Source organism: Callorhinchus milii, unplaced genomic scaffold (assembly GCF_018977255.1).
Source record: "Callorhinchus milii isolate IMCB2004 unplaced genomic scaffold, IMCB_Cmil_1.0 Scaffold29, whole genome shotgun sequence".
Classification (NCBI taxonomy): domain Eukaryota; kingdom Metazoa; phylum Chordata; class Chondrichthyes; order Chimaeriformes; family Callorhinchidae; genus Callorhinchus; species Callorhinchus milii.
The window spans coordinates 3,410,088-3,433,172 of record NW_024704770.1 but is presented as its reverse complement, the minus strand read 5'-3'; the positions used below and the strand labels follow the sequence as shown (position 1 = coordinate 3,433,172).

Here is a 23,085-nt window from a genome sequence, read left to right as displayed (position 1 = left end):
AGTAGAAAACCAGGATCCCCTCAAACAGAACCACATCAGCCGGATAAACCGTCACCATCTCCTCCTTCCTGCCAGAGAGTGAGAGAGTGAGTCACAGCAGAGAGAGAAAGACACACACACAGACAGAGAGAGTGTGAGTCACAGCAAAGAGAGAGAGACACACACACACAGGCAGAGAGAGACTGAGCACCAGGTACAGAGACAGAGGGAGAGAAAGACAAAGTCAGAGAGAGAGAGAGAGAGAGACACAGGGCAGAGAGAGAAGCATAGACAGAGTCAAGAGGGAAAAATGAAAAAAAAGCCTGTGCGTACCGAGAATGAACCACAAAATCGTAGACAGGAATCTGAACCGTTCGGCCGCTGATAATGTCCTTGAGGGTCCGCAGTATCAGCTCATTGTCAAAGGCATCTGCGTGGGAACAAACCAGGAGGTCAGACTGCACTGGGCACACTCAATCCCCGACTGTGTGTGGAGGCTCTGCTGTGTGCAATTGGCCGCCGCACTTCGCTCACAAGATATACGGTCAATTCACTTTAGTATATTCTGTGCTTTGAGGTGTCTCAAAGACGTGATCAAGACGCTATATCAAATGCAAGGATTATTATTATTATTATCCTTGTGTATCTCAGCTGTCAGGCTGCGTAGGGCAGGGTACCTGGATGATCGAAGTTGTATTGTCCTTTACTGACTTTGGTTTTCTGTTCCACCGTCAGCACCCGGTAGAAACTGTCCTGGCTCAGGATCACCACTTGCCTCTGGTGTTGGTCCACTTTGTTCTGCCCCAGGAGCTCCACGATCTTCTGACACACCGAGGACTGGGCAAAAAAAAACAAACCACATCAACATAGCGTTGAGATACACCATACAGAAAGCATTGGCAATAAACCAGAGAACTACTGCACCAGTTGCAATTTGTGGCTAACACAGACTCAGCGGCTATCTAATCTCCTTCCCCTGATATAATAATCATCCTTGCATCTGATGTAGTGCCTTATCATGTCATTGAGTCAGCTCAAAGCACTTCACAGAATAGATTGTAAAGTGAATTGACTGTATATTTTGTGGGCAAAACGTGGCAGCCAATTGTGCACAGCAGTGACTCACAAACAGTCGCGGATTCAGTGATTGTTAAGGAATTATTATTCCCGGAAAAGCAATCCACAAATCGACTATCAACCGGGTTCCTATTTACCGGGTCAACAGAAGCGCGTGGAGTAAGGAAACTTGTCCAACGTTCCCGCCTACCGGGATTCAAACCCGTCTTCTCGCTTGCGAGGCGATTGCTCTAACCACTGAGCTGGAGGATTCCAGATAGAACTAGATATACCAGACAGAAAGCAGCCGCAATCAACCACAGGGAACTACTGTACTAATTGTGATTTGTGGCTGCCATAAAGCTGGTCAGTCAGTCAGTCAGTCAGTCAGTCTGCCATCCAGCGGCTCTCCAATAATCTCCTTCCCCTGATATTGGCTGTGAAAGTCCTCATTCCACTCCCGCCCACAAATCAGGTCACCCACAGACCCGGATTACCTTCGCGCTCACAAAACGGACAGTCACTGCACCCCAACAGTACGTTCCGCGAGGCGCTTCGAGACGCCTCAAACACGCCCACCCGAACCGGCGGCGAAAACGTTTCACTCGGGGCCTCCCCCCCGCACACCCACCCCCCACAATACACAGTCCCGCCCGCTTGACAGTAACGCCCTAAAACAACAAATCGGGGTCACTCCGACCGGCGGGGCGTCCCGCGGGCACGCGTCGGGGGCAGCGCAACCGGGCGGCGCGGCGGATGCCGGGAAGCGCTGCGGGACGGCTCGAGGCCGCCGGGGTCGAACGCCGGGGGGGCTGTCCACCGCCGTTGCTGTCAGGGCCGCGGAGCGCTTCGGGGCGCCTGGAGGGCGGGGGATAAGACGCCGTACCCCGAACGCAAGCGCGGCGCGTGGCCACGCGGACCGTACATAGCACGTACGCGCACACCCGCCCCCGGTGTCATTTTTTTTTTTCCCCGCGCCTCGAAAATAACAACCGAAAATCCTCCTCGGCGTAACATCCATCCGCGCACACAAAGGAGTCAAATGGGGGGAGAATCCAAGAAAAAAAATATACAACACACTCACTCCCCCACACACACACACACACACACAGGTGACCAGGTGTCTGCAGCAAGGAGCCCTCCCACCTGCTTCCTCGTCTCCCCTTCCCCCCCGCCCGCCCGCCCGCTCTTGACCTGACGGCCGCGCACGTGAAACAACGAACCATCAATCGGGGCGGGGTCGGGAAAAAAGAAAAGAGAGCGAGCGGAGCGGAGACACACCGACCAGAGAAAAAGGGGGGGGGGAGGGGGAAGGGGGGCGCGCGTGCGCACGCGCGCGACTCGTCCTTGACCTCATCACCCGCATGCGCGCCGAGCCAGAGAGGGAGAGAGAGAGAGAGGGGGGAAAAGAAGTGCCACCCGATCACTCCGCGCGGCGGCGGCGGGGGGGGGGGAGGAGGAGGAGGAGGAGGGAGCAGTGCGCATGCGCCGCAGCGTCCGCCCGTCCGTCCACGCGGCTCTTTCCAACGGCCAAATGACGAAGAGAGCGGCGAGAGAGAGAGAGAAAAAAAAATCAGAGCGAAAGGAACGAATGGGGTCAAAAACCCTGAGGTAAACGGGGTTTTTTTTTTTCTTTCCCCCCCCCCCCCCCTCTTAAAACCGCTCTCTCTCTCGCGCGCTCTACGTACTTTGCCGCTGGCCGTGCCGCCGCTGACGGCGATGAGGAAAGGCCGTTGCTGCTGGAGCCTCCTCTCGGCGGCGGCCTTTGCAGCCGCGTCGCCCGCCATCCTCGCCGACATTGACTGGCGGCCGAGCGCCCGGCGCCGCGTCTCTTATAGCGCGCCGCGGACCCGACGTGCCGCCGCCCGCCCGCCCCCATTGGTCGGTTCCGCCCCTCCCCCGCGCTCCATTGGTCGGGCCGGGCTGCCCGTCACGCCTCCCCACGCAGAGCCCCGCCCTCTCGCTGGCGTCAAGTTAGGTTGCGCCTGGATGTCAAGCCCTCCCTCTCCCACCAGAAGGTGCCTTGGCCTTCACTGCAGGTGCCTGAGCGGCCACGTGTCTCTCTCTCTCTCTCCCTCTCCCTATTCCTGTGTGTGAAAGACCCCCCCCATCCCAGCCACACAGAGACCCCTACCCCCCACCACACCCAGCCACACAGAGACCCCTACCCCCACCACCCCCCACCCAGCCACACACAGAGACCCCTACCCACACCCCCCCACACACAGCCACACAGAGACCCCTACCCACACCACCCCCCACCCAGCCACACAGAGAGACCCCTACCCACACCCCCCCACACACAGCCACACAGAGACCCCTACCCCCACCACCCCCCACCCAGCCACACAGAGAGACCCCTACCCACACCCCCCCACACACAGCCACACAGAGAGACCCCTACCCACACCCCCCACACACAGCCACACAGAGAGACCCCTACCCACACCACCCCCCACCCAGCCACACAGAGACCCCTACCCCCCACCCAGCCACACAGAGAGACCCCTACCTCCCCCCCACCCAGCCACACAGAGACACCCCTGCCCCCCAACCACACAGGGAGATCCCTACCCACGCACACAAACGCGCACACGCAGAGACAGAATCACCCTCCTCCACCCAGAGCGTGTAATGCCCACATAGGGAGAGAGACCCCCCTACCCCCACTCCCACCCTTTGGATGAGACGTAAAACCGAGTTGGAAATTAGGGTACATAAATTTATTGCTTAGTAAATAAACAGTTGTGTTGCATTCACAGGAGTCTGTGGGTTTTGTGGATTCAGTGAGTGTTACTTTGCGTGAACACAAAATATGCAGACAGGCTGAAAGGCAGAGTTCAGAACCATAACACACCCCCTTTCCCCCACCCCACCCCCTCCACACACACACACACACAATATAAATCAAATACGTATTCAGACAGTTTAAAGTAAATATATACAGGGTGCAGTTGCAGAGCCAAAAAGCCGTGATACCGTTACAATATCTGATAAGTCTTAAAGAAATTATGTTTATTTTAGATAATAGGGTAGATATCACGACTTTTTGATATGTAGAGAGATTCTGTTCCACTTCACATTGCTCACCGATTGAGGCACAGAGATCCCACGTTAGCCCAGCCATTCCCCAACGCCCCCTCATTGCCAAGTCGGATAGCGGGAGGAGCGAGGCCAGGAGACGACAATGGGGTCAGCCCACGTGACCTTGCGTTTCTGGGGCCTGTTTCCCGGCAGCTCGGAGCTGGTGTCCGCGGAGGCCTGACGGCGGGTCAGGCCGGTGCTGGGCGCTGACAGTGGGCGGTGCTGCTCCCCTCGCGGCGATGGCTGACCTCGGCGCAGAATCCTTTCCCCTCCGCTCGCTTTGTCCCGACTCCGGTTTCTTGTCTCCCGCCTGGCTTCTCGTGGACTCGAGCCCCCCGCAGCTCCCAGCTGTTCCCACATTGAGTCCCTGTATAAGAGAACGGGGAGCAGGTGGCCACAGTCTCTCGCTGATGGACGCAGAGGAATAATAATCTTTGCAGTTGATATAGCGCCTTATCAGATTTCACCCATAAAACGTCAGTCAATTCACTTCACAGCATAACCTGTGAAGCGCTTTGAGACGTCACAAAGACGTGATAAGACGTTGTATCAAATGCGAGGATTATTATTATCAAGATGTCATCGAGACGTCTCAAACGCTTCACAGGATACACTGTAAAGTGTAGTGACTGATGTGTGGGCGAACGTGGCAGCCAATTCTGCACAGCAGCGTCCCACAAACAGTCGTGGATTGAGTGAATGAATGTGGAAGCACATGTGCTTGCGGTGTGTACCTGAGTGAGCCATCGACGAAGCACGGTGAGGAACCGAGAGACACCGACTGCAGGATGTTGCCGAGCTGGGAGAGGGATTTGGCGATGTCGCTCGCACAGCCCGTCGTCTCTGCTGCAGGGACATGGCTTTCTGCATCTCCCCGTAGAGAGTCCTAGCTGGGGGCTGCCTCACCGTGTCCTGCCTCCGCCCCTGGCCTCCTGCCACGGCTCGCTCAGCCCTCGGCGCTCGTTCTCGATCTCCGGGCAGCGGTGACACCAAGCGGCTAGGAACACACAACAGAGACGCACAAACCAGTCACGTGCGAGAATACAGCTCGGAACAGAAGTCGCTCAGCCCGACAAGCTACACTGGCTCTGCAACTGCAACCCTCTTATCCAAAGCACAGCATCTCTTACAGGGTAGCGCAGTGCCCAGGCCTGCACTAACCTGCCACAGAGGCAAAGGAGCTCCTGTCTTGAGCCACCTTGGTTTCAATTCCCTGCCTGCCCTGACACCTCTGCGCCTCTCCGATCTGCTTATCCTTCCCCCCCCCACTCCACCACCTGCTGCCTCCGCTCGGCTGACGACACTACGCCCCAAAACTCTCTTGCTCAATCTCTCCGCCCTGCCAACTTTCAAAACCTGCCTAAACACCTTCCTTTTTGACAGTGCTTAGGGTCACTTCCCCCTCCCCTCCCTCGCCCCCTTGGCTTGGGGTCAGACTCCGCCACTCTTAAGCACTCCGGGACACTACCCGGCATGAAGGGTGCTGTGTAAATGCAAGTTGGGGTCCTGGGAATCTGCCTTTGAGAGGTAATTAAAGGTCAGGGCTTGAGCAACTCAGGAAACAGTGCTGGAGCTGAGCTCTGCTTTAATACCAAGCAGTCTATTTGTTTTAAAAGGTTCACTCACTCACCTCACTTCCCCGGTAACGCCACAGCAGGCTTGCGGACAGCGAGCAGGAGAAGGGTTGTGCGCCAGGAAACTCTCCGTGTCTGAGTGAAGGGGAAGCTGAGCTTTAACTGAAAAAGAGACNAAAAAAATCTGGTTTATAATAATAATAATCCTTGCATTTGATACAGTGCCTTATCCCGTCTCAAAGCGCTTCACAGAGTAGACTGTAAAGTGAAGTGACTGTATTCTGTGGGTGAAACACGGCAGCTGATTTTTTTTTACAATGGTTGCGATTGAAGGGGAGGTAAATCCCAAATAAAACTAATCTACAGAAACACTATTATCAGTGAGTGAGTTAGTAAACAGTAACAACATATTTTTGTTTAGCACCTTTCACATCAGGAGGACGTCCCAAGGCGCTGGACAGTCAGGGTTCCATCTGCACCTGAGCTGGTTAGGTGGGGAGGGTCGGAGTACAAGAGGAGGGGTCTTGAGACAGGTCTTGAAGGAGGCAAGGGAGGGTGTGAGGCGGAGTGACTGTGGGATGGAGTTCCAGAGGGTGGAGGTAGAGAGGGTGGAGGTAGAGAGGCTGAAGGCCCACCTGCCTCCTGTTCCTCACCGTGAAGGATCTTTTCCAGTTGCTGCTTGTAATACGCCGGGTCCTGTCGTAGCTGGACGGCCTGGGTACTGTGCTTCTCCTGCAGGGCTTGGACTTCCAGGTTCCAGCTCGTCTTGATGCGTTGAACTGCCCCCTCCGTCAGCTGCTGGGGACCGGGGATCACCGGCTCCATTCCTCCACGCTGCCTTGTCCTGTTAGCTGCAACGCAAACGGACCAGGCGGAGGGACTGTGGGATGAATTCCGAAGGGTTGTCATTCCTTTCAAATAGTAAACTCTTTGGCACATTACTTACCACAGCATTTAACCTTCTGGTTCTGCTGCTCTCTCACACACATCCCTAAAGTAACATCCCCCAGACATAACTGAAGCCTCTCGCTTTGCATGTGGGCTTTTATACCATTAATATCAAAACCAGATGGAACCAGGCTGTCCCAGCCCAGTCCAAAGAGGCTCAATAAACTGATCAATTAATTAATTACCCACCTTCATTGATGGGAAGCTCCTGGCTTCAAGACTTCCTTTGTGGATGAGTTCCATTTCGTGTCTGTTGCAGGCTTCCTAACCGGCTGTGTCAGCAAATAGAAAGAATATTAATGGGAATCAATCAATAATCTTTGCATTTGACATAGCATCTCATCAATCATGTCGTCAAGACATCTCAAAGCGTTGCACCTGATATACTGTGAAGTGTAGTTACCTCTCACCTCTGGGTCAGAAGATTCTCCGTTGTCAGAGCCGCTGTCCTTCAGGTGACAGTAACCTGCGCTCCTGTCCGCCACAGGTCAAAGATACGGTGACACTGTAGGAAGAGAGGGAGAGTTTCTCCCGGTTTCCAGGCTGACAATCCCCCAGATATAATGGTTGGGGACCTTGGTGCCATCACAGGCTGGGGTCTGGGGCCCAGGTCGGGTGGTAGGGTCGCGGGTCTGGGGGAGCAGGGGACAAACCACACTTCAGCCTGTAAACCGGGTGGGTCTTGCTCCTGTCTCTGCTCCACTCCGTCCCCACTATTGCCAGGCTTCCCCCAGGCCTGGCCTTCCACAATGAGAGCCAGGGACCACAGCCAGGTTACCGTGGGGTCTGGTTGCCATGGGATGTGGTTGCTAAGGGCCAGGGGCCTGGTTGCCATGGGATGTGGTTCCCATGGGGTCTGGATGCCACGTTGTCTTGGAGACAAGTTGTCAGGGGGTCTGGTTGCCAGGAGCCTCGTTACTAGGGGTCTTGTTGTCGGATGGGTTTAGTTACTGGGGGTCTTGTTACCGGGGGGGGGGGAGGGGTTGATTACTCGGGCTCTGGTTGCTGGGTGTGGGGGGGGGGTGGTTGGTAACTAGGGGTCCGATTGCTGGGGGGGGGGGATTTGGTTAGTTACTAGGGTTCTGGTTGCCAGGGGGTGGTGGTTACTAGGGGTCTGGTTGCTGGGGGGGGGGGTTGGTTACTAGGGGTCTGGTTGCCGGTGGTGGGAGGGGTTTGGTTACTAGGGGTCTGGTTGCCAGGAGAGTTGGTTGCCAAGGACCAGGCATGGACCACGCTTCCTGTTGCCAGGCGCCGCGGTTGCCATGGCGCGGTTTCCGGTTCCGGTCTGTGGGCGGGAAGTGCGAGGCGGGAAAATGGCGGCGCCGCTGTCGCTGCAGCTCGTGGCCGAGTGCCGGGTGACCAAGGCCCGACTGTGCCGCCTCCGCCTCCCGCACCACACGGTCCTGACCCCCGTCTTCATGCCGGTGGGGACCCAGGGAACCCTGAAGGGCATCACCGCGGGGCAGTTGGAGGCCCTGGACTGTCAGATCTGCCTCGGCAACACCTACCACCTGGGCAACCGGCCCGTGAGTCAGCCTGCCGCGGCCCGCGGGCCGCACCCGGCCCTCCGGTCAACCCCCAGCCCCCAACCTCGGCCACGCGAGTCCCCGGGGGGGGGGGGGGGGGGAAGGGGTTTCTCTCTCTCGCTCTCTCCCCCACCGCGGACCCCCCGCTTCACAATCCCCCCCCCCACCCCCCGCTTCACAATGCCCCCCCCCCCCCCCCACTCTGCTCTCCCGCCCTGACGGGCCGCTGCGGTTTCCCGGGCGACGTTTTGACGCGACAGTAAGCGCGGTTTTGCCCTCTCGCCCCCACAGGGCCCGGAGCTGATCACGAAGGCGAAGGGACTGCACGGCTTCATGAACTGGAAGCGAGCGCTGCTGACGGTGAGGCGCGGACTGCGCACCGGGTCGCGGGTTAGCCCGGAGGGGTGTCACCGGGGTCGGGGAGTGCGCGTTGTGTCACACACACACACACACAGACATACACACACACACACACACACAGACACACACACACACAGACATACACACACACACACACACACACACGCGGCATTGGGACGTCCTCCCACACGTGAAAGCCTCTGTGATTAATTGCCCGCGGGTCAGGCGGCATCTACAGAGAGAGGGGGACAGCGACTGCTGCTCTTATCTTAAATATAATGTGTTCTTGTTGTTGGGGGTTGTTGGGGGGGGGAGGGGGGCGTTGGTTGGGGGGGAGGGGGGTTGTTGGGGGGGGGGGAGGGGGGGTTGTTGGGGGGGGGGGAGGGGGCTGTTTGCAGGTCACTCGGCTCCTGACGGGTCTGTCTGTGTCTCTGTCTGTGCTCAGGACAGTGGGGGTTTTCAGATGGTGTCTCTGGTGGAGCTGTCGGAGGTGACGGAGGAAGGTGTGCGTTTCTGTTCCCCGTACGACGGCAAAGAGACCCTCCTGTCACCGGAGAAATCCATCCACATCCAGAACGCTCTGGGTAACATAGTGACTGACCCTCCCCCCCCCCCCCTCTGCCCCCCCTCCTCCCCCCACTCTGCCCCCACCCTCCTCCCCCACTCTGCCCCCCCCTCCTCCCCCCCCTCTGCCCCCACCCTCCTCCCCCCCCCCTCTGCCCCCACCCTCCTCCCCCACTCCGCCCCCTCTGCCCCCCCCCTCTGCCCAAGCTGCTGATCTCCCACCTCCTCGGTATCTATAGGGTTGAGGTTCTGTTCTTACACACACACACACACACACACACCGCACAGAGGTTTTGGGTAAAATTGATGCGTCGTGTCCATCTGTTCCACTGATACCGCAGTTACTCGCGCACACCACTGCTTTGGGACGTCCTCCCCACGTGAAAGGCGCTGTACAAATGTTGGGGGGCGGGTGGGGGGGTGGGGGGGGAATTGACTGCTTCCGTCTCCCTCCGTTTCTCTCTCCATCTCTCTCACTGTGTTTCCTGCCCGGCTCAGGCTCGGACATCATGATGCAGTTGGACGATGTTGTGAGCAGCACCATCTCGGGGTCCCGGGTGGAGGAGGCCATGTACAGGTACCAGGGAGGGGTGGGGTGGGGGGAGAGGTGGTTGGGGGGGGGGGGTAGGCATCCACAGGTAACAGCTGGGGAGGGGAGGCCACTGGCTGACTGGATCACTGTCTCTCCTGTCAGGTCTATCCGGTGGTTGGATCGCTGCATCGCAGCCAACAGGAACCTCGAAAAACAGAACCTGTTTGCCATCATTCAGGGGGGACTGAACGCTGAGCTGAGGCGAGTGTGTCTGACAGGTCAGTGAGCGCTGGTGGGGGGGGGGATTAATAATAATCCTCCATAGCCCTCCTCTCCCTCTCTCTCTGAGCTGATACCCCCCTCTCTCTGTGTGCTGACCCTCTCTCTCTCTTTGTGGGCTGAGCCCCCCCCCCCTGTGCTGATACCCCTCTCTCTCTGTGCTGACCCCCCCCCCTCTGTGCTGATACGCCCCTCTCTCTCTCTCTGTGGTGACCCCCTCCCCCCTCTCTCTCTTTGTGATTTCAGAGATGATTAAGCGGGATGTGCCGGGGTTTGCCATCGGGGGGCTGAGTGGGGGGGAGGAGAAGGACGACTTCTGGAAGATGGTGACGCTCAGCACTGACTTCCTGCCGCGAGAGAAACCCCGTTACCTCATGGGCGTAGGGTAGGAGGCCACAGCGTGCGCACACACGCGCACACACACACTTGATGCTATTAGAGCAACGATGCTGGGACCCCTACCCATGTTGTCTTTAAAATGACCGGCCCCTGGGCGTTACATGAACAGGTTCCTCTAAAGCTGAGGCTGGACAATGGTCAGTTTGGGAGCCATGTTTCTGGGGTTTATGTGGCCGTGTTTAACCAGACGTCTCAGCCCGATTCCTGTCTGGGATCTGCAGAGCTCAGATTAAAGACCGTTTCTCTCTGTGTGCAGATATGCGACCGATCTCGTCGTCTGTGTGGCTCTGGGCTGTGATATGTTTGACTGCGTTTTCCCCACCAGGACAGCAGTAAGTTTATACAACGAGTTTCACAGTCACTACACTAGCTGGGGGGGGGGGGGGGGGAGTGTTCCTCGGTGACCTTCGCAGAGACTGACCGGCCTGCCGGCTGCTGGTGTAGTGATTGAACCTTACACAGCGCCCCTCACACAGGGTAATGTCCCCGAGCGCTCGACAGTGGCGGAGCAGGACGCTGAGCCGGATGAATTGAGGTCTCGATGAAAGCCTCTCTTTGCTCTCTGACCCCCCCCCCCCAGCGCTGAGCTTTCTAACCTCTCGTCCCCGTCTTCTTAGAGGTTCGGCTCTGCTCTCGTGCCCTGGGGGTCGCTCCAGCTGAAGAACAAACAATATGCCAAGGATTTCCAGCCCATCGATACCGAGTGCAACTGCCCCACGTGTCAGAGGTGAGACTGTCAGCGTCTGTCTGTCTGTCTGCACTAAAGTTCACACCTCATTGCCCGGCCTCGGCACTGTCATTTTGCGCACAGCATTGTCCCACAAAGCAGCCATGAAATGAGCGACCAATTTAACTGGTGGATTGTCAGCCAGGACACCGGGGAGTGGGGGGGATAGGGGGGAGAGAGAGAAACTCCCTTCTCTTTTACCAACAGCCCCGCATCTGCCTGAACAGGGCACGGACTGAGCTCAGAGTCAGGCCGTGGGACGTCTCATTAAATAAAGTGTTTCACACAATGTACCGTCAAGTGAAATTGACTGTTTTTTGTGGGTGAAACGCGGCAGCGTCTCCGCAAACAGCCGTGGATTGAATGACCGCGTTATTGGTTTAGTTTTTGGAAGGGATTATTAGGCGCCACTGGGCTGATGTGTACGTGACGCTGGGCTGTGTGTGTCCCAGGTACACGCGAGCTTATCTCCACACCCTCTACAAAAGTGACACAGCTGCTCTTCACCACATCACCATCCACAACATCGCCTACCAGGTGAGTGGCCCAGGAGCTGGTGTGAGAGGCTGAGCTGGACTGGAGCTCGGGAGATGTGGGGGTGTTTGTGGGGGTGGGGGGGGAGGGGATACCGGTCTTGCTGTGATTCGCTACCTAGAACCTCACACAAGTTGCATCGGTCGGGACCAGACATTTAATGTAACTTATGCGAATCATGAGTTATGTGAAACTTGCAATAGCGGCAAATTTGTTGTGTGTGTGTGTGTGGGGGGGGTTATGTGTTGGATTTGTGTGTGGGGGTGGTGGTGTGCGTGGGGTTAGTAGGGGGATGCGGGTGGTGTGTGTGGGGTTAGTAGGGGGATGCGGGTGGGGTTAGTTGGGGGGTGCGAGTGGTGTGCGTGGGGTTAGTTGGGGGGTGCGGGTGGTGTGCGTGGGGTTAGTTGGGGGGTGCGGGTGGTGTGTGGTTAGTTGGGGGGTGCGGGTGGTGTGTGTGGGGGTAGTTGGGGGGTGCGGGTGGTGTGGGGCGGGTGCCTTGGGATATCCTGATGTTAAAGGCGCTATTACCAAAGTGCAGTGTGTTGTGAGCTCCGCTCCCTGTGTTTGCAGCTGCACCTCATGAGTGCGATCCGGGACAGTATTGAGGAGCAGCGTTTCCCGCTGTTTATCCAGAGCTTCATGAGGAGGATGTACGGCAGTGCTGAGCACTATCCTGGGTGGGCTGTGGAGGCCCTGGCGACCGTCAACGTCAGGCTGGAGTAGTGGCGGGAAGGGGTGGGGGCTGGGAGCCCGGCTTCCGGTGTGAATACAGCGAGGCTACGAGGGGAGCGTGAGGCCCGTCGGCAAACGCCAGCTCCCAGCGGGGGGGAGAGTGGGCAACTTCGCAACCAGCATCAGCGTGACCTCGTGAATGAGGAGAGAGAGAGAGAGAGAGAGAGAGCGCTACACTCACCTTTGTGTGAAAGCAAAAATGCAAATCGCTCCTTACCTGAGGTTCACTGCGGCCACAGTGCGACGTCTCCCTGTGATGTGCACAAAACACCCGATGGAGTGAGCACTCGGACACCAAGTGCGGAGAGCAGTTCGGTGGGAATCTGTCCTGGTCCATGACTTTGCAGGTTTCGTTTTGGTTAAGTCGGGAGGAGGTCCAGCGACACAGCGGAAACCCATCACCTTTGCTTGAGAATCTCCAAACCGAGCTGAGAATTCCCTGCAATCGCACCGAGACATGGAAACCCCAGAGATACAAATGCACACACACACACAGCTCACACACACACCCACCCACACACAGGCAAACACAGACCCCACTTAATTTATAAACATTTTTATTCAACCACTTTTGATGAGCAATGTCAACTCCAAGACGGTCATAACTAATACAGGGATAAAGTACAAAAAAAAACACATGGTATCTTAAAATAAAATTCACACAATTTTATAAAACTAACAAAAAAAAAAGCAGTACAATTGTTTTTTTTTTAATTAAGAATAAAGCACAAAGCTTTCACTTCCAGAAATCATCCGGAAGATTTTGTATCACGAGAGAGAGAGAGAGAGAGAGTAAGAGGAGAGAGTGTGAGTGTGAAAGCATTTTCTGACTGCCAGGCAGAGAGAGACGGGACTGACTGCTACGAGTTGGGTGGCTTTGCCAGGAATTAATCCGCTGCAGTATTTTAAAAAGAAAAAAAACCCGGGCGGGGGCTTTTTTCCCTTAAAATGGAACCGTTACAGGTGCCAACGAACCAGGAGCGCAGGAATTTCAACCCCAGACCGGCAAAAAAAAATAAAGAGATCAAGATCGCCGCCGAGCAATATCAAATATTACAGCACGAACAGCGAACAGCGCTCCGTATGGTGAGCGGTGAATCAAACCTCCAGATTTGGGGAGAGAGGAGGAGTGCGTTTAATTCGGTAGCGAATTACGCACCGAGTCACAAGGTTCCCAGACGAGAGTGTGTCGGGACGAAAAGCAACGAAGCCCCTCTTCTCTGGCCCTTCTTTTAACGCCTCGCTCACAGCTTTAACTTACTGAAACACCCTCCCTCTGAACGGACTGACGTGAGGCTGACACCCCCCCCCCCGAACAGGTAAATAGATAGCCACACAAAAGGGAGGTCAGGTCACCGACTGTGCGTGTGTGTGTGCGCGGCCATCAGGGAGGTCGGGGGGGGGGGGGTGTCCCGAGTCTTCACTCTGGTAATGTGACACTGAGGCACAGCACTGACTGACTGACTGACTACAGGAATGCCGGGAAACTTGAACCCTAACAGGAGAACGCAGGGCTAGTGAGGAAAACCGTGTCCGTGCGAGTACGACCCCCCCCCCCCCCAGACACACACGCACACGCACACACACACACACACACACGGGGGATTTCCCCAATCAGCAGCGTCTCCGAGAAAAAAGATACAGAGAGTAGTTAGAAAATAAGAGAACGAGGGGCGGTGGTGGGGGGGGGGGGAAGAGGTGGGTTCGTGCGTGCGTGTGTGTGTGTATGTGTGTGTGTGTGTCGGCCGGCAGCCCCCGGCGGGCGGGTGGGCTCTATCTGTACTGATAGGCGTTCATGCTGTGCTCCCCTCGGCCATAACCACCCCCCTGGTTGGAATAAGACGTTGGGCTGGAGCCGTAGCCCCCTGGAGAGGGTGCGTTATATCCTCCCTGGGACTGGTAGCCTGTGAGGGAACAACAGCTCAGTGTTAGGAGTGAGAGGACTGGTGCGCGCCCCCCCCCCACCCCACACACGCGCAGACACCCCCCCCCACACATTACACACACACACCCCCACCCCACACATTATACACACACACACCCCCACACGCATTATATACACAACACACACACACCACCCTTCCACATTATACATACACACCTCACACATTATACACCCAAACCCCCACACGCATTATACACACAAGACACAAACCACCTTCCACACGTTATATACACACACACTACACCCCCTCCCCACCACACACACACCATCCCCTTTGACCAAGCCTTCAGTCTTCTCCCCCCCAACCGAACTTGCCCTCTGCCGCCCCCCCCCCCCGCCCCCTTGATTCCAACCCTCAGGAACTGCACTGAAGCGAGACCCGAGGATCTTACCCGAGTACGAGCCTCCACCGCCCCCTCCTCCCCCTCCGTAGCCGCCCTGTGTGTTGGAAGAATATGAAGACGTGCCTCCAGAGGCATAGGACGAGCTGCCACCGTAGCCTGTAACACACCATCGCTCACAGTCAGTCTCGCACACAGGGACAGGGAGTAACAGGCGCTGGTCACACAGCGGCTCGTAGCGTTTCACTGGATCTACTGTAAAGCTCAGGGGCGTGTGGGCGCATGTGTACATGGCTGTGCCTCACAAGACAGGAATGGGAATGGGTCGGAATCGTCAACAACGACGACAACAAACTGCATTTACACAGTGAGCCCCTTTCGCGTCGGGCGGACGGCCGAAGGCACTCAAAGAGGAGGGTCTTGAGATGGGCCTTGAAGGAGGTGAGGGAGGGGATGAGGCAGAGGGACTGTGGGATGGAGTTCCAGAGGGTGGGGGCAGAGTGGCGGAAGGCCCACCCGCCAATAGTGGGGTGAGCGAGGCGACGGACGTGAAGCAGGCCGGAGCCCGCTGAGCGGGGGAAGGGAGCGAGCAGGATGGTAGGGGATTAGGAGGTCTCAGAAGGATTTGCGAACCAGCCGAGGGAAGGGAGTGCGGTCGGTCAGTCGAAGAGGAAGGTCCCGAGATGAGCCCGGAAGGAGGCGAGGGAGGGGCCGCGGGTTCCAGAAGACGAGGGGCCAAGAGGCGGAAGGCCTGATGGCCGCCGACAGTGGGGGGGGGGGGGGAACACGAAGCAGCGCGTTCTCCGACGAGGCTGTGGCTTGCCTGGTTCCTCTCCGAACCGCGAGAGGACGGAGACGCCCTTGCGGTCGTAGTCCATGTTGCTGCCCACACTCTGTCCCGGGTAGGAGCCGCTGTAGGAGGAGGAGGAGGAGCCCGTGTAGGAGTAGTTCTGGTTGCTGTAGGACTTCTGCTTGACGGGGATCGAGAGGGGAGCCTGGCTGTAGCTGCTGTACTGGTTGGGGCTGTAGGAGGATTGCTGGGACTGATAGCCTCCGGAGGGAGAGCTGCCGTAGGACTGTTTCTGCATGGGAGGCTGCGGCTTGACCGGCTTCTTCGGAGGGGGGGTGATGTACTCGTCGCTCTGACTGTAACCGTACCCACCGGGGGAGGACCCGGAGCCAGAGTAGCCACTGTTGTAGTAGTTACCTGAGAGGGGAAGCAACCGGTCAGTAAGTGATTCACCAGAGAGACAGACAACAAACACATCACATTTCCACAGCGCCTGCCTTCCACGTCAGGAGGGTGTCCCAAGGCGCTGGACAGTCAGGGATTCGCACCCGAGCTGGGGGTTGGGATCAGGAGGGGTGGAGGGTAGGAGGGTGACCGAAGGAGCGGTCGAAGAGGAGGGTATTGAGACAGGTCTTCAGGGAGGTGAGGGAGGCAGGGAAGGAGGGAGGGGATGAGGTGGAGGGACTGTGGTATGGAGTTCCAGAGAGTGGGGGCAGAGAGGGTGAAGGCCGGCCTGCCAGTAGTGGGGTGAGCAAGGCGGGGGACGTGAAGCAGGCCAAAGCCCGCTGAGCAGCGGACAGGTTGGTAGGGGTTAGGGAGCCAGTGGAGCCGGGTGAGGGTGGGGCCAACACACACCACTTGTCGGTCAGTGATTCACTCGAGGAGAAAGAGCTTCTCCCCCCAAGACAAACACACGCTTACTCAGCGACCAAATTAAATCCGTCAGATTGTTTTCCCAGTAGAATGGAATAACAATCCTTGCATTTGATACAGCGCCATCACATCATTGAGACGTCTCAAAGCGCTTCACAGGATATACTGGAAAGTGGAGTGACTTGAGTATTTTGGCGAAAGGCGGCAGCCAATTGCGCCCAGCGACGTCCCACAAACAGTCACGGATTGAGTAACCAATTTCTGGGGGGGGGGGGGGGGGGGAGGGACGGATTACCCCCGGAAAGTGAATATGGTTAAAAATAACAATTTGGGACAATGCTGTGTGAGAAGGTTCTCTCTTTCACTGGACTTATTGCTGATATACTCACACACCTGAAAGGATCTTCCCTCCCACATACACTCACCATGTGCAAAAGAACAAAGCATTACCTCAACAGTAACAGCATCCAGTTAACCCAAACCTCAGTCAGTGACAGACCATGACTCCTAAAGCACCAGTGGAAAGTGATCTGTCCTTTACTGTCTCTGTATCTAATTGTTAACCAGGGTTTTGTGCATCAATAACCTGTGACATTCAGGGCATCACCACCCGCCCACGTACAGAGCGCGCGCCTCGCGTAACAGGATTCAATAATAATAATTCTTGCATTTGACACAGCGCCTTATCACGTCTTCGAAATGTCCCAAAGCGCTTTATGGGAAACAAACTGTAAAGTGAATTGACTGTATATTTCGTGGGTCAAAATATTCACCTGAAAAAGTTCACCTGATAACTGCACATGGAGCACTGCAGACCGACCCCCTCCCTCCGGGGTGTAAACCTAGGCATTGACTTTACAGCCTTTACATCCAATCAATCAAGGATGATCCCTACCCATCTCCCCAATAAACAGCCTCCCTGAAGATATAGGTAAACAATACACCCGTTTAGCAGAACAGGACACTAACAACTCCACCCAACACCCACTGCTATCGCAGCAATACCACAATGTTATGAGAAACTGCTTTGGACATTGGCCTGAGGTTAAATCACAATACAGCCCGGGCTCCAGTCAGTGAATGTAGCCCCCAATTTGGCTGTGAGAACTAACAACAATTTGCATTTACACAGCGACCCCTCACGCGGGATAGTGTCCCAGAGTGCTCGACAGTGGCGCAGCATAACGCTGAGCCAGAGGGAGAGGGGCAGGTGACCGTAGGCACGGTTGAATAGCAAGGTCTTCAGGCGTGACCTGAAGGTGGATGGAGGGAGAGAGCAAGGCGGAGGGAGAGACAGAGGGAGAGTGTTAATCGTGCATTAGCTGCCTCGGACTTGACAGGGTCCACGTGGAACAACCCTGGACCAGTAAGTAGGAAGAACATGACCAGTCGCCTCATTAAAACGGAGTCTTTATTAACCGCACCAGACTTGGCTTCAAGTCAGTCACAATGTCGAACAGCGCCAAAGACAGGTGGCAGTAAACGTCAACGGTGCATTTAATGTAAACTCAACACTCCAGTTGGCACGAGTCAGGGTGGGTATGTGGTTCTTGTTGGGGGAGTTGACAATGGATAGAAAAAAAAATCTGAAAGAGGGAATTTGCATCTATTTGCGAGAATAAAAAGTTTTTTGTTCCTGTGTTCGCACACGCACACTAATTCTTCTAAACACGCAGTTTGCTTGCACCTCCGAGGGAGAGAAAAAAAACACACAAAAAACACTGTTGGATCGTGTCCATCTCCTCTCATTGAGCAGCGGCAAAGGGTATCAAGAGTTAATGACGATAATCATCGCTGGCAAAAACAACAAACCAACGGGGGACCCCCCCCACCACCTAATGGGTTCACAATCCTGAGTCCAAGCCCATTATTAAGAGTCTGAGGGTTGCCCCTGTTAACAAATCAGTTCAGATGAAGTAACATAGTCCAGGACAAGTGTCTACAGATTTGTGGGCGTCAGAGTTTCAAGTGAAATTAGACCAATGTGGGAGGGAGAGGTTTTGGGGGAAATCGATTTTGACCTTCTAGCCAGATGAAAAATCTTGGAAGCTGTCTTTGAAAAAGTCACCTACAGTTGGGAGACAGAGAGCAGAGAAAAAATAAATTAGGCTGGTCTGGTACAAGGCAAGAAATGCCATTTTTTTTTGTTGTTTTTGAAGTTTTTTTTTTAGATTTCTCTGCTCCTGTCCGCTTGTGCAAGTGGCTTTTTCACAGGCAAGTGGCTCGATCGCACATAGAGAGGGGGGGGGGAGAGAGAGAGAGAGAGAGAGGATAGTGTCTCGACAACTGTTGCTTGCTTCGTGTCTGCTTACAAAGCAGAGAAATATAAAATCATCGAGTTTACTGAGAATCAGGAAAGACTCCTCAGTCTGCGCTGAGGGTTCTGTAGACAAGCCACCAAATGTTACCCCATTACCCTGCTCTCCCCCACACCCATTACTCTTTAATACATCTCGTTTTCACATGTCCATCCGATCCCCCTTCATACGTTTTGATGGGATTCTGCTTCAAAATTGGTTTGGGGCAGAGAATTCCACAAGCGGCTCACACCGCCTGGCGTTTATAAAGCACCCCGCACTTAGGGTAGCGTCCCAGAGAGCGTCCGGCCGCCAATACGAAAGGCGCTCTGCATAGCAAACTAGATGAAGACACGTGTGAAGGACGGACCGTGTTCAGCTGCGATGCCCTCCACAGTTAAACAGTCTACAGACACTCTCCCATCAAGGTTCACGCACGATTCCGAACCAGGTGTCAAGAATCCAGAGGGCGCTCGACACCGACCTATGAGACACTACCCCACTCCAGCCAGGAACCTCAGAACCAACACCAGCACAGAGACAGACTGACTGGTGGTTGCAATAGAATTGGCAGGAGGAAGCCACTCACAACAACCACCACCACTTGTATTTATATATCACCCTTCATGCGACTCGGAGGGCTCAACAGTGGCGGAGTTTGACCCCGAGCAAGGGCGAGAGGATTGTAAGCACGATCAACAAGAAAGGTCTTTAGGCGGGATTTGAAGGTGGAGAGTGGGGGGACGAGGGACAAAGCGAGCACTCAATCACGAGCGAGTGAGTGTGTGTGGGGTGGGGTGTGTGTGTGTGGGGTGGGGTGTGTGCCTGGGGTGGGGTGTGTGTGTGTGGGGTGGGGTGTGGGGTGGGGTGTGTGTATGTGGGGTGGGGTGTGTGTGTGCGTGTGTGAGGGGGGGTGTGGGTATACAGCTTTAAGTTGGATCAATACCAATTTTCCCCCATTCCTTAGTGATAAGTAAGTTTGCACTCAGTTCACCAAAGTTTGTCTTCACAGAAAGGCGGCCATCATGAACTCACAAAGAAATCCAAGACCAATAAAATCACTCAACTTCCATCTGGCACAACTACTGCGGTTAGTGTACCTCTACATTTCACATCTGCTCACCCGGCAGTAAGCAGTCAATTGGCGGATCGCTTTCTGGAGGGAATAATCCCTTATAAAAATGATTTGTTCACTCAAATCTACAACTGTTCGGGGCAGTGGGGTAGTGTATGTGTCAATAATAATAATTTGGTCACTTCAATCCACGACTGTTACTACTACTGACACTACTCTCCCCCACAATTAGCTGCCGCGGTTCACCCACAAAATGGTCACTTTACAGTGTGTTCTGTGAAGCGCTTTGAGACGTCTTGAAGACGACATAAGGGACTTTATCAAATGCCAGGATTATTATTATATTATTATAATAATGACGACACGTGGCTTCACTTCTGAAGCTTAGCCAGTTCATTACCAGACCACTAGGTGGCGCTCTTTCAGCGAGCGCAGAACTCATAAGGCGCTGTACCAAATGCAAGGATTATTATTATTTTCCGGGGCGCACACTGGGTTCGCCACAAGAAGGGAATATCCCCAATGCAGGACACGGGAGCGTCCAGCAGGCACATTACTTTTGGAAGCTAAACCTCTGCAGTCAGGTTATTGGAGCCATGTGTCGATTGCGCAAAGAAACAAACCAGAAGCCGCCAGGAGCCACACACACGCACGCACAGCAGTGGAAGAGATTCAGGCATCTGCCACTGTAAATAATAATAATAATCCTTGCATTTGATATAGCGCCTTATCATGGCTTCGAGACGTCTCAAAGCGCTTCACAGAACACACTGTAAAGTCAAGAGTGGACACAGGTTTGCGGAGCTAAGTGGAGTGTCCCTAAACAACACATCGTCTCTCTCTCTCCCTGTCTATCCTGGCTGGGGTCAGCTCAGAGTCCTGCTGAAAGGCTCAGGGACTTTACACCGAGGTCTCTCTAGCCCTCACCACACAGGAGCAACCTCACTGAAGTTAAACACCTCGAGGAGCAGTTAGCCACAATCCACATTTCTCCTCTTACCGTATCCACCAGAAGAATTGGTAGATCCATAACCGTAACTGTTGCCACCACCTCCACCACCTCCTCCTCCTCCACCACCACCGCCGCCTCCTCCTCCTCCATATCCGTAGTTTCCTCCACCGTAACTCGATCCTGAAGACAAACAGAGAGACTCGAGTCAGTCCCCAACACCTTAGCTAAATGCTAAGTATAACAACAATCCTTGCATTTGATACGGGGCCTTATCGAGTTGTCGAGGCGTCTCAAATCGCTTCACAGGATACGCTGTTAATGGAATTGACTGTATATTTTGTGGGTGAAACGCAGCTGCCAATTGCACACAGCGTCGTCCCCACAAACAGTTGTGGATTGAAGGACCATCTTATTTTATTTCTTTTTTAAGTGAGGTATTGAACCCGAGCTGGGAGTTGGGGTCAGGAGGGGTGGAGGGCAGGGGGGTGAGGGTGGGTAGCCGAAGAGACCAAGACTGCACTAGAACAGGCCTTACCTGAAGACATGTAACCAGAGTTATTGGCTGCGTTGAACCCCCCTCGGCCCCCTCTGCCACGACCTCGACCTCTGCCCCTCTGTACCGGGCCCACGGCTGGAGGTCCGGGAGGAGGGCCGCCCATTCCCATGCCCATCCCCATGGTGCCATAGCCCAGGGGGTGCTGTGGTTGCTGCAGAGAGAGAAAGAAGATTCACTACATTTCATGTCCGACAAAAGCAACTCCAGGCTTTACAGGCGCTCAGGAACCCAGCAACCAGACAAGAACGTTGAACATGACGCACCCATTAACCCCGGCTCAAGAGCCTGTCTGCCTGCCAGCCGGCCAAAAGACAGTGCCACGCATGTATGGCTTCCATCTTAAGACCCTCCTCTTCGACAGCGCCTTCGGTCACCCTCCTACCCCTCCTGATCCCAAGCACCAGCTCGGGTCCAAATCCATGACTGTCCAGCGCCTCGGGACGTCCTCCCGATGTGAAAGGTGCCGCGTAAATGCCTTGTGTTGTTTATAGGGTGTGGAGGGCAAAATGCGGACCCTCGCCCCCCCCCCCCACCCCTCTCTCTCTCTCTCTCTCTCCCCCCAGAGGCAATACACCTGCCTGCTTTGCAAATCCAGCCTATGGACTCGGCGACCTGGAGGTTTGCCCTTGTTTATTCCAGCGTCTCCAGCACTCGCGGAGTGTCTAGGATAACAGGTTGGTAGGGAGTGAGGAGGTCACAGAGGAAAAGAACAGGCCTCGCCCGGGCTCCCGTTGCCAAGCAAAACCTGTACCTGTATGATTCTCTTCTTTTTCACTTCCACAGGAGGTTGGTGTGGGAAGAGCTTCTCCAGGGCGGCCAGGGCAGCGTAGGCCTTGGCCACTTTCTTATTGGAGCCCGAGCCTTTGAACTTCTGCCCATCAACTTCCACCTAGAGGGAGGGGAGCATCAAAGCTCCAGTCAGTCCATCATGTCATCATGGCACCAGGCTCCACGACCCTCCCCACCCTCGCCCGGTTGCCCCGGAAACCAATCACTCAAGAGGATACAGTTCGATATCCTGGTCCTCAGCTTCAAAGCCCTCCATGGCCTCATTACTCTCTACGCCTGTGACCTGCTAACCCCTTACCGACCTGTCCGCATCCCCACTCAGCGGGCTCATGTACCCCAGCCTTGCCCGCCCCAACATTGTCGGGCGGACCTTCAGCCTCTCTGCTGCCACCTTCTGCAACTCCATGCCACAGTCCCTCCGCTTCCCTCGCCTCCTTGAAGACCCTCCTCTTCGACCGTGCCTTCAGCTTCGTACCCCTACCCGCCCCGCCCTCCACCGCCTCCTGATCCCAACCACCAGCTCAGGTGCGGATCCTTGACTGTCCAGCACCTTGGGACGTCCTCCTGACGTGAAAGGCACTGTGTGCATAGAATTTTGGTGCTGTTGTATTAAACAAAGAGCCCTCACACCTCACTCACACCTGCCAGTGTCTCACCTCCATGATAAACCGCTTGTCGTGACTCCCGCCCGTCTCCGAGATCAACTCGTACTTCAGGCCCCTCCGTTTCTCATTCAGCTCCATGACTGGATTTTTCCCCTGTTTCGTCAAGATCGGGCCTTGTTGTCGGGAGTTCTGAAGGGAAGATAAAGATTTATTACTGTGCCCCACATACCCATTACAACAGAGCTGATGTGAAACACCGACCGGCACAATAATCTACATCCACCCCATGGAACAGCTGAATATAAATAAAATAATAATAATCCTTGCATTTGATACAGTGGCTTATCTAGTGAGGAGGATGTCCCAAAGGGGACTGTTGGCCAGGACACCAGAGACGGGGCGGGGATGAGAGAGAGAAATCCCCTTCTAATTTCACCCAGTTCCATGGGATCTTTAGCATCCACCTGGACAGGCAGACGGATCTTAGATCAACATCTCATCTGAAGGACGGGGCCTCCAACAGCGCAGCACACCATCAGTGCTGCATTGGAGCGTCAGCTTAGATTAC

At 55.3% G+C, this 23,085-nt stretch overlaps 3 protein-coding genes across 5 annotated transcripts in view; 1 reads left to right on the top strand and 2 right to left on the bottom strand.

Moving 5' to 3' along the window:
* On the bottom strand, nucleotides 1-2,836 carry LOC103172600 (uridine-cytidine kinase 2-A; the record flags this gene model as incomplete). The annotated part of the gene is given in 4 exon segments (XM_042344737.1): nucleotides 1-68; nucleotides 313-409; nucleotides 657-816; nucleotides 2,724-2,836. Coding segments are annotated over 4 exon segments (436 nt in total), but the record flags the coding sequence as incomplete, so codon positions are not given.
* A 5,098-nt stretch (nucleotides 2,837-7,934) lies between these two features.
* On the top strand, nucleotides 7,935-12,733 carry qtrt1 (queuine tRNA-ribosyltransferase 1). The gene is made up of 10 exons (XM_042344703.1): nucleotides 7,935-8,167; nucleotides 8,459-8,527; nucleotides 8,973-9,111; nucleotides 9,590-9,668; nucleotides 9,786-9,901; nucleotides 10,149-10,287; nucleotides 10,558-10,633; nucleotides 10,919-11,028; nucleotides 11,481-11,565; nucleotides 12,133-12,733. Exons 1-10 carry the CDS (start codon nucleotides 7,955-7,957, stop codon nucleotides 12,283-12,285), a joined length of 1,179 nt encoding a protein of 392 aa, XP_042200637.1. The 5' UTR covers nucleotides 7,935-7,954; the 3' UTR covers nucleotides 12,286-12,733.
* A 1,267-nt stretch (nucleotides 12,734-14,000) lies between these two features.
* ilf3b (interleukin enhancer binding factor 3b) overlaps nucleotides 14,001-23,085 on the bottom strand; it is a 28,254-nt gene continuing 19,169 nt past the window's right edge. For 2 of the 3 annotated variants that reach the window (XM_042344671.1, XM_042344670.1), the window contains exons 15-21: nucleotides 22,569-22,706; nucleotides 21,875-22,012; nucleotides 21,103-21,274; nucleotides 20,616-20,747; nucleotides 15,404-15,787; nucleotides 14,632-14,739; nucleotides 14,001-14,198 (exon numbers count right to left, since the gene is read on the bottom strand). In XM_042344671.1, coding sequence (XP_042200605.1) covers nucleotides 14,068-14,198; nucleotides 14,632-14,739; nucleotides 15,404-15,787; nucleotides 20,616-20,747; nucleotides 21,103-21,274; nucleotides 21,875-22,012; nucleotides 22,569-22,706 — 1,203 coding nt within the window. In that variant the 3' untranslated portion in view covers nucleotides 14,001-14,067. Of the gene's footprint in view, nucleotides 14,199-14,631; nucleotides 14,740-15,403; nucleotides 15,788-17,636; nucleotides 18,312-20,615; nucleotides 20,748-21,102; nucleotides 21,275-21,874; nucleotides 22,013-22,568; nucleotides 22,707-23,085 lie in introns of those variants that run through there. The other variant, XM_042344672.1, reaches the window with a different exon arrangement.

Bases quoted from the DNA above. Each gene is read 5' to 3' on its own strand.
- qtrt1 (XM_042344703.1), top strand. From the start codon at position 7,955: ATGGCGGCGCCGCTGTCGCTGCAGCTCGTGGCCGAGTGCCGGGTGACC. The intron at 11,029-11,480 runs GTGAGACTGTCA...TGTGTGTCCCAG, and splicing joins AACTGCCCCACGTGTCAGAG to GTACACGCGAGCTTATCTCC. The intron at 11,566-12,132 runs GTGAGTGGCCCA...CTGTGTTTGCAG, and splicing joins TCCACAACATCGCCTACCAG to CTGCACCTCATGAGTGCGAT.